The sequence below is a fragment of the Pimephales promelas genome, chromosome 24 (assembly GCF_988280905.1).
Source record: "Pimephales promelas chromosome 24, fPimPro1.hap1.1, whole genome shotgun sequence".
Taxonomy (NCBI): domain Eukaryota; kingdom Metazoa; phylum Chordata; class Actinopteri; order Cypriniformes; family Leuciscidae; genus Pimephales; species Pimephales promelas.
Genome location: NC_142792.1, coordinates 7977938 through 7988801, shown reverse-complemented (window position 1 = coordinate 7988801; position 10864 = coordinate 7977938). Strand labels below are relative to the sequence as shown.

General features: G+C 38.7%; 1 protein-coding gene across 1 annotated transcript in view; it reads right to left on the bottom strand.

Moving 5' to 3' along the window:
* Nucleotides 1-4838: 4838 nt before the first annotated feature.
* The window catches only part of tmem178bb (transmembrane protein 178Bb), a 73159-nt gene continuing 67133 nt past the window's right edge, over nt 4839-10864 (bottom strand). Inside the window, exons 4-5 of the mRNA XM_039668042.2 lie at nt 8163-8300; nt 4839-5417 (exon numbers count right to left, since the gene is read on the bottom strand). Coding sequence (XP_039523976.1) covers nt 5167-5417; nt 8163-8300 — 389 coding nt within the window. The 3' untranslated portion in view covers nt 4839-5166. The remainder of the gene's footprint in view (nt 5418-8162; nt 8301-10864) is intronic.

Genomic DNA, 10864 nt, shown 5'->3' with positions numbered 1-10864 from the left:
GAACTTTGATCTTTGTCTCACCAGCCTTCCGTTTTTCTCTCTCTCTCTCTTGGTAACACTTTACAAAATTTGTTAACATTAGTGTTAATGGTTTAACCTCAACGTTAATGTTCATACATGTTTGGCATTTCAAATTGTAGAAATTAATGTAATATATTATGAACAAAAACAAATTAAATGTGAAAAATTGTGTATTTATTTACCAGTAACCATTTTTAAGTGTTGGTTCATTACTAATGTTAACTGATTGAACATTATTGTGAAGTGTTAAGGCCATTGCACACCGAGTCCGAAATTCGCATCCGAAATTTTCGCACGTTAAAAAAAAAATTCGACCTCACGTTATGTCAGTCACGCTTGCACACCGCCTCCGAAACTTTCGTCCGTTATAAAATTAATCGGATCGGGTTCGATTTTCTGCGTTTTTCGCATCCAGAGCCAGCATTTTGAGAGGTCTTTTGACACTTCAGGGCCGGGGGGAGCTCGTCCTCAAATCATTGCACATATGCGCCGTGCTTTCAGTTTCGGTTTTCAATTCGATCAAGTGTTTATGTTCTCTTCTCTATATTGGTTTAATGGATTATGAAATTAATAAACCTCCCCTTTCAATCAGATTGAAATTTAGGATCGAATAAGGTGTGATTGAGCAGCCTATTCGATAACTAATGTATTATTTGGGCACACAATAACAGACTAGCGCTAGTCTGCCCAGCGCTTCCAACGGGCCGCGCGCGGGTGTGTGTGTGTGTGTGTGTTTGTCCGTGTGTGTGTGTGTGTCCATACCTGGTCCATTTCAGACACACTGCCAGTCTCCGTTCAGAATCGATTGGTTCACGGAAATTGGTGGTCTTGTTTTTAATATGTGGCTCCAGAATCGCTAGCAAAGCATCGAACTGTCCCACAGACATTCTGAGGTAAATTTTGAATCGCTCAGGATAAATTCGCAACTCCTTGATAAGGAACTCTCCTCTCGGCGCAATTTCAGGATTGGATGGACGTAATATTTTTCTTTCTTTCTTCCCTTTTCAATAAGAGAGAGGGCAAAAATCATCCTCACTGCTTGACGAATCCATTTGTTATTTTTGCGTTTTTTCCCGCAAAGGTTTAAGAAATACGCAACGGACTCGGTGTGCAAGGTTTCTATGCGTGACGAATTTTTAAGCTGACGAACACGAAAATACGCATACGAATATTTCGTGCTCGGTGTGCAATGGCCTTTAGTCTTTTTAAATTAGATTTATATTTGCAATTGCCTGTAAATATAAAGGTCAGTACAACACACAGGTAAATATACAATACAGATGAACACAACAATGAGATTTTATTTTGTAATGATATTACATTCCACATTTTAACATTTTCCAGGATTTATTTTCTCTCTTTTTTTTTCTTAAACATTTTTTACAGTTGTATTTTTTTTTTCAGGTACTCAACAGACACATTACTGATGAAAAAGAACCATTAGTCTTCAGTGTCCCATTAAAAAAGTTGCAGTTTCACTGATTCTGCTACTTTTTTCATTTGTATTTTTACATTTTGAAGACAAAAATATTCCCACTCCTATTTCCCATCCCACCCACTCAAAAAAAAAAAAAGGCTGACAACTGTTGGCTGTGATGTAAACACATTTGTGTGAATATAATGTGTGGAGTGTGTTCATGAATACAGGAATCTGTGATCCTGAGCCCATTCATCACCTACATACCCAACACTTTATGATCTTTCATTGAGGAGAGTCCTTAAAATGCCCACGAAGCGACCAGTTTTTATTAATTGCCCAAGTTTTTATAAGACTGACTGAAATATTTCACTATAAGCATCACAATGATCCATACGAAGCTTATGCAATGCAGGTCCCGACCAAGCAGTCATTGAATGTCTTTATTCTTGACATCTGATGCAAGCATCTGCTTCTGACTCTTTGGTGTCTTTACCCCGCGATTAAACACCCCTCTCTGCTTTGTTGAAGGAGGAAAAATGTTTTTTTAATATTATTTCTCAAGCAGGACCGTGTGCAAGGATGGTGTGTTGGTTTATTTGAGGGAAATGTTGCGTACAACCAGCTGACCCCATTTATGTCTTCGCCTAGGAGCGTAATCCGTGGACTGAAATAAATATTTTCCTCCTAAGTGTGTCAAGGAACACTATCTTATATAAGGCCAGATGGGCTTATTGCGAGATGCCTCTGAAAACAGATTGTTATTGTGTATTTATGCATGTTTTCTTTTGCATGCATATTGTAATCAAGCACTGTGGAGTTTGTTTCGCCGATTTGTCTTTGGGCTTGTGTGGAGAAGTCTTCTGGAGTTATGTAATTTCATGGCCAATTGCATTGTCAGCATGCAAGCATGTCTTTTTACTTGAATACTGTCACACAAATCACCTAGAGCGCCCATTCATATGTCAGAAGCCTGTGAACGCTCTCAATGAAGACTGCTGAACTCATATTTCGTGTTCGTGTTGAAAGACCCCATGAAATGGCTTGCAGCCTTTCGTTTTCCACAGCTCTCTGGTATCACGAATGATGTAATGAAAACACTTTCAAAATGGCTGACGACTTGCCGTTTTCTTTTGCAACCAATTGATGGTTGTTAAAGGAACTGAAGTATGACGATCAATGCGAACCATGATGCTGTGTCTCTTGCTATTGCTATTTAGGAGAAGGTGATATATGATTTAGGGGGTGTTTACACGACACCATTTATCTAAAAATGTTTTGGCCATTCGTTTGCGTTTTGGGTGCCCGAAAATGCAAAATTTTGATAAAGTGCAAAGTGCACTTTTTTTGAAAACGGTCTCCGTGTAAACAACAAAAACGCAAATCTCTGAAGACGATGACGTCATGCACATGCGTATTACGTCTTCAGTCTACAGTGTTGCATCGCCATCTAATGGCCTGGCAGCAGAATACAGCGTTTTTAGTCGTTTTCGAGGATTCAAGCTCATCTTAACATCTAACATCTTAACTTGTCGTCAAATGCGGAAAAACTTCTCCGTTTTAAGCATATCACTGTCGTGTAAACGTACCCTTAGAGGGAAGCAACATTCTTGTTCAGCTCCAATCCTACTTAAACACACCTGAGCTAATCCAGGTGTTCAGGATTACTAGCAACTTGGCAGGTTTTGGGAGCAGTTCAGAGCTAAACTCTGCAGGATTGGACACACCAGCTTTAAAATCCATTGAATATACATGTGAGTGAAATGAAAGTCATCAATTTACATTGGTCTGTTATGCCTGAAGGGAAAAACGATACACAAGTTTATATCTCACAATTTATCTCACAACTCGCAATTCTGGGAGTCAAAAAAAGTAACAATTATCTCTTTTTTTTGAGTCCATGGTTGAAACAGGCTTTCTGAATATGATGGTGAACTCCTAAACATTGACAAAACCAACATTTAAAGGGACACCAGGTTAACTGCTGGTTGAGCCGATGACCATCATGCGAGCGGAAGTCTGACCTGGCAGATGGTTTTGGCAAATCTCCCTTCTAGAAATCTGTAAACATGGTCTTTAATGTCCTAGCGTAGGTATTTGGCATGTTTGAATGAGTGTGCCGATTCGCCAATGACCCTCGGCGCGAATGTCCCATAATAACACCCTGCTCAAGTGGTCGTTGCATATGATATGGATATCAAAATGTTTCTGATGGCAAGAATGCATGCACAATAACGCAAAAAAACTGTAGGGAACCAATCGCATATTGGCTTAGAGATTGTATTAAGCTTGTGCTTACCGCTCATCCTCCATTTGGAGGTCACGATTCTTCAGATGTACCTCTTTTGTGCACCGCTGTATCTCTATTTCATGTAATCAGGCAGCCCTTACATACCCCATCCTGTTTTGGGAGTCCCCTTCGAGTAAAGAGACGCAGGGTGAAACAGAGCAGGAAGCTGGATTTCTTTTGTCAGTGCGTAGATGCTTTCAGAAGAGAAGTCAGCATGCGTTCTCATCAAATGGCATAAATTCCTCCTTGCAGACAAGCTTAAGGCAGTACCAGTGTGATGTTGAGTTGTGTTTCTGTCTGTGAATACTACGTCAGTCGTGCCTACAGGGACTAAGTGTATCTTTCCTTTCCAGTAATTCTTGATTCAACAAAAGAGCCTACCTGATTTCCCCCAAGGCAGGTTTTTTTTTTGTTGATTTTATGCGTTATTATTAATAATTTTTTGTTTGTGGGTTGGGTTGGGCTGGGATTGGGATTGGGAGGTTGTATGGAGACTACAAAACACTCTCACCCACGCATATCAATAATACATCATTTGCCCACGCTTCCTACATACTCATTCACACTGATGATGACTGTAATTACTACAAAAAAAAAAAAAAACTGAGAAAGAAGCACATAATAAAATTGAAAGCATGTTAGAAATGTCCGCTGATACCATTTGTATATGAATAAGAAATGAAACATGGAAAATCCTCCAATGTCCCTCCCATTCAGATTTTTTTTTGTTTTGTTTTCTGGAGTATTATAAGTATTATTTTTCTCTTTACAATTTGCTGTACAGCGGGAGCAATATAACGTCACGAGCAGGCATCTCCAATTCCTGAAAACGTCCAAAGATCCTTCAACCACATCCCGAGAGGCACTGCGATAGTCTCCAGGGCCCGAAACAAATCAGCCGATTAACCACAACAGATCCAAATCGCATCAAATTCAATGTCCTCTCATGTGAAAGAGCCTCACGCTTCTGTTTTGTCTGAGTTCCTGGGCTTGAAAGATTGGCACTGGACCTCCTTGCACATGTGCCGTCCAGATACAAATACCATAGTCTCCAGGTTTGGCAGTTTTTAGGCATCAGTCTACATGTCAATATCCATCCGTCAAGCAATATTGTCTTTTTTTTTTTTTTTCAACTTCACTTCATTCGTCACCGTGTTCTTGTGCTCACTTAGTCACAATATTGACAGAACAAACTTGTTTTTCTGTGCAGGATCTTGATGACGGAAAGGCCCACCGATATATTATCTTTACAATTATTCATGGTATTTTTAATTTCTTTTAAACGATCAGGACACTCACACACATGGTTAAAAAATGGCATTTGTGGCCTGTTTGGTGAGATTAGAAATGATTCTAAATGAAGTTATGGTCTTTTTGATGTGTTTTTTGTCCCCCAATTGTCCATCTGCACACCAGGGGATTTTTCAGAGGCCGTCTCTTAACACACGGTGCCGTTTTCTTGGCGAGATTTGGGGCACGTGGAGCGAGGGATCGGCTGTATGGAGGGCGCCAGTGTGCAGAAGAAGCCAGCGATGAGAGACAGGCCCAAACCACCCCAGGCGCAGAACATTGACCAACCGTAACCGTGACTGATGTCGTCTGGCAGGCCGTATATGTAACGAGGGTAACGGGACAGCTCGAAGTTGATGCCTGCTACACAGGTACACAAGGAAATGATGCAAAATGTGCCTGTAAAAAAACAAAGACAATCATCAGATTATTATGATTATGATTGTATCATAAACCTAATGAGTGTATTCCCTTTGGCAACATCCCAGCTTGAGTTTAATATATTTCCTGGGTTGATTTTGAGAGAATTTTGAATTCCAGCTGTGTTGACATCTGCAAATCTTTCTGTAGAGGTTTACGTAAAATAAAATGCACAGATGTCGGTCAATTTTCATGGAACTTCATGAATGCGTTTTAGTTGACTCGCTTGTAGGAACTGCTAGCTAATCTGAGCGTTATTACTGACCAAGAAGCAGAGTCTGGGTCAAAACACTCAGGTGTTTTGCACGCAAGTACAAGCATACACAAGTATAACGATGTCTTAAAAAGCCTGTCCTGACAAACTCATTTTCCTGCACCATGTGACTGAGCAAACATTCATCCTGCCATAATCTGACCCTCAGTGCTCCTTCTGCCTTTATAATTTAGCATCTTAATTGGGTTTTTAATTGCCATCTCATTATTCAGACACAGGGCATCACATTAATCCAGCGCACATCGTAATTGCGTCTCCGCTTTGCTCTCTATGGTGCTCCGCCACTCTTATGGGAGCGGAGAGAGTGACGCAAAACAAGTCAGCCGCTTCCTGTGAATAACAGGAGAACGCACAGTAACCAGGCCTCAGGCTTTGAGTTGGTGTGAGCATCTGTGTAGTGAGGTGATGTGTTCAAAAGACCCGACACTCAATATTGCTTGCCGTAATGTGAGATAAAGAGATCAGGAGATAACTGATATTATATAATCACTTTAATGCTGCTTCCTGGCTGTCAGTCATTAATTAATGCAGTCTCGGGGTGACTTGCGTAGGAATTATTGACTAATGCACTATGCATGTTACATCACCTTTATTTAGGCTATATAGTGCTTTACTCTGCACGTTAGAGATTGTTTCAAAGCAGTTGCACGGATTTAAACAGGAAAACAAGTCAGTGATGTGAACTTCATCAAACAAGATAATTTAAATTTAGCTGTAAAGCAGCTCTAAATAGAAAAAAATGCCATTATTAAACTTATTAGTGTCTTGTGCTATCTGGCACCACATTTGCAGCAGGTCCTTCAGGTCCTGAGGTAGATCGAGGATCAAACTTGTTTGTCCAGCACATCCCACAAATGCTCAATTGGATTGTGATCTGTGGAATTTGGAGGCAGGGACAACACATTGAACTCTTTATAATGTTTCTCAAGCCATTCCTGAACAATATGTGGCAGAGTGCATTATTGTGCTGGAAGAGGCCACATTCACCAGGGAAAACTGTTGTCATGAAGGGGTGTACCAAACACACCTGATTCAACTCATCACATTAGTAGAGACTCCGGGCCCTGTTTACACGAGAACGCTCGCGGGTGAAAACGTAAAAATATTTTATCGGATGTGCCTTTCGTTTACACAGGCGACGGCGTTTTGGGGGCTTAAAAACGATCCACCGTCGCGTTCCCGTAAAGGGTGAAAACCACGCAAGTCTGCTTGACAGTGAAGGTTACGCAGGCGCGCGGACTTGGTGTTGTTATGCACTCCTAGCCACCTGAAGTGCATAGCTACTACATTGAATTCCACACACTTTTGCGTCATCATATGCACGCGGATTTCGTACCCAAAACGCTCGTTTAAACGCAGAATAAAAAGTGACAACGCAACGCCACTTTTGCGTTTTCTCTTCAGAACCGTTTCCGTGTAAACATAGCCCAAGACCTAAAATGAACGGGTCAGATTAGTGACACATCCAAAATGTGTGCCTGCAGAAACAGGGTTGGGAAACTACCTTAGTAGTGTGAAAATGCATTGCATACATTTTAAATCGAAATTCAAGGCAAGTCAATTAGTTATTTTTAATAATCATAATAGTGATAATAATACCAAATGTATCACATTAATTTCTTATTCATTTTTGCAGTAAAAATTCACTTATCCAAGAAGCAGGAGATACAAAGAGTGTATTCAAGGTAAAAAGCATTTTATTCACATTTGATTTATTTATATTATAAATTAAATTAATTATATTAATCAGAGTAAATTATATTTAGGGCGGTCAAACGATTAATCGCATCCAAAATAAAAGTTTGTGTTTACATAATAGATGTGGGTGCACTGTGTATAATTATGTTGTATATAAATACACACACATGCTTGTATATATTAAAGAAATATTTTAATGTATATATTGTGTATAGATTTATATATAATGTATATTATACATAAATATAATATATTTTATATATAAATAATATATTTTTATTAAATATACGTGTGTGTGTATACATATATATATATATTTATACACAAAATAATTATACACAGTGCACCCACATATATTATGTAAACACAAACTTTTATTTTGGATGCGATTAATCGTTTGACAGCCCTAATTATATTATATTATTTAATTTGATTTCATATTATATTACTTATTTATTATACATTTAGCTGTTATAAATGTACTGAAATAATCTGAGAGATTACGTTGAATTACATTGACCAAATTTAGAATTTCTTGATGCATTGCATCATTTAATAATTCATACATTTCTTGTCAGAGATCCCCACATTAGAAATATAATCATACAGATTATGCTATATAACTTAAAATGGCTGCAATTTCTCATTACATTTTAAAAATATTTTACATTGTCTCAACGTTGTACTCTGACTCAGCCGTGAACATACTTTTAACAACCTACATTTTCTGTTTGTTTCTGAAGTTGACTTACCGCCCATGAGGAAGAGCAGGCCTGCCACATACTGCATGAGGCCACGGTCCCAACAGCATCCCAGCATCCCGATGATCCAGCCGAAGAGGATGATGGCCACCGCCATTCCCATGAATCCTGCCGTCATCCTCCGCAGATCTGTGGGCGGCGAGAAAGGCAAGTCAAACACATGACTCAGAGCTGATAAGGGCACAGCGTGAACAAAATGGCACATTTTAATTAGTGCTTAAGGGATTCTGTAAGCCCTGTATTATATTCTATATTATTATGTTATATTCTTATCTATTCACAACTTCTTTTTTCAACCAGCATGAATCAAGAGATGCTTTTAAACACTATTAAAGGTGCATTTCAACTTATCTGCTTTTGACAGGTAGTTTGTTGTAGCACAACTTTAAATAAAACAAAAAAAAATATGATTAGATGACTGCAAATATAGTAGTATAACACTGCACTAGTCCCACTGTGTGTGTGCGACAGGGTTGACTCTGTGTTGGCTAGAGGGTAGGTCACAGCATTTGTGTTGGTTTGCTCTTTTTTAATCTCACAGTTGAATTCTCACAGTACAGGAGAGGTGGCAGGCCCAAAACGCCGGGCATGGTGGTTTATGCCAGCCAACTGTGAAAGGGTCACAGAGTTTACCTCAGGGCAGACTCAACTCTAGATGAGCATGCTGTATACAGCTTTTAATCCTTAGATGAGGTGTTAAACGTTTCATCCAAGTTATAATATCAAATCTAAAATGTCAGATATAAATTAAACGGCAATTCATTATTCCCACATCTCTATGACAGGAAATTCAGCAGATGCTTTTTTGTTAGTACTTTAACTGAAAGTGCCAGATTTCACGAGTGTTTCCTCTGGGGTTGCAATTGCAACTCTTTAGTTTATATTTTTATATCTCATAATATGACTCCATTTGTCATATTTTCAACTTTATTACTCACAATGTGATTTTATTTCTTACAATTGCTACTTTATTTCTCATAACTGTGACTAGTTTTTTCACATTATCTCTCCCAATCTGACTTTTGTATTTTCAGCTGCAAATCACACAATGTAACTTACAATTGCAAATTTGTTTCTCGTAACTGCGACTCTATATTTCACATTTTCAGCTATTTATCACATTGTGACTTTATTTCTTACAATTGCAACTTTATTTCTCACAATGACTTTATTTCTTATAGAATTCCATCTTCGTTTCTCGTAAATTTCAATTTGTCGCATTTTCAACTTTATTTCACACAATGTTCTTACAACTGCAAGTTTTTCTCTTAACAGCGTTTTTTATCTCACAATGTGATTTTATTTTTTTCTATTTCTGTTTTTTTTACTATTTCTCACATCGCAACCATTTCTTGCAATTACAACTTTGTTTTTCATAATTGCGACTACCTTACAATGTGACTAACCTTGTATTTGCAACTCGTTTCACAATTTTAGTGTGACTATACCTCACAATATGACTTTTTTATTTTACAATGACCATAGTGCCGTTTGTGTCTCATAAAAGTGTTTTACAGACTTGTGCTATCTCAACTTTCATGTTCGGTTGTATTTCTCTCACTTATAAGGTGTCTGGAAAACTCTTACTTTGCAGTCCTTTGGGAAAGCTCATTTATGACCCTTAGATATGGCTTACTGTAAGTTACTGCCACAATAACATAGACCAGAGCCTTCACAACAATGAAACGGTTGGGTTGAAATAAGAAAGGTTAAGTTATAAATGAATCCCTTTCTCACTGAAAATGAGTTAGTAGTCGTGTACTATCAAGCACATTGTGGTTTAAAAAAAACACTCACAAGAGTGTTATTTAAACATTGAGTCAGGCTACAAACACCGCCTTGGGTACAGCCCACACAATCTTTGTTACATCATAACATAGGCTCTTATATTGTAGAAATGGAGTAGCATCAGTCAGTGTGTAGGCGACAGCATGCGTTCTGAAACAATAGGTGCTCAGGTATACTTTGCTCATGTAAATTGCTATAGATTGTAGACAAGGTATATCCATATCAGGCAGTAAGCAACGTTTTAGCTTTGCGGTCATCTCTCTGGAGAAATGCAAGAGAGAAACCGGTTTACATAAATTCAGAAGCCTTTCTTGGTTGGATTCACATTATAAATGCTGTTTGCAATCTGAATGACAGCCTTGATTTCTCATGTTGAGAGAAACATTTTATGCCCCAGAGAGCAAAGTATTGGATTTCCTAGTTTCTTAAAGGTTTCTTATGCAATCTGCAGACTGATGCTAAACCAGACTGTCAGCAACGTTCAAAATGTATGTTAACTAGAACGGAGGGCAACGAGAGTAGAAGAGCACAGAACGCCAGACAGGCAGCTCTACTGGAGACAGGCCAGGAGAAGTCTCTGTAGTTGGCCCTCTACTTTTGTTTGATATTCTTGTCGTTTTTGTATCTCTGTGTTTCTTAACCTGCTGGGCTTCCAGATGTGTCAGGTTCTGTCAGATCTTTGTTCCACTCACTCTCGAGGGCTGAATGAGAGAGCAGCCTGTAAATGCTGTACTGCAAGCAAATGTGTGCTTTCAAAATCTCTGAGGGGAAGGGTGTATAATTATGTCTTAGACAGGATCTTTGCCAATTAGATACTTTTTAATCAAAGTGAGGGAAATGCATAGGGAGAATGGACTGTACTGAAGCACATTTCTCTCTGAATTCACAACCTGAAATGTCAGATC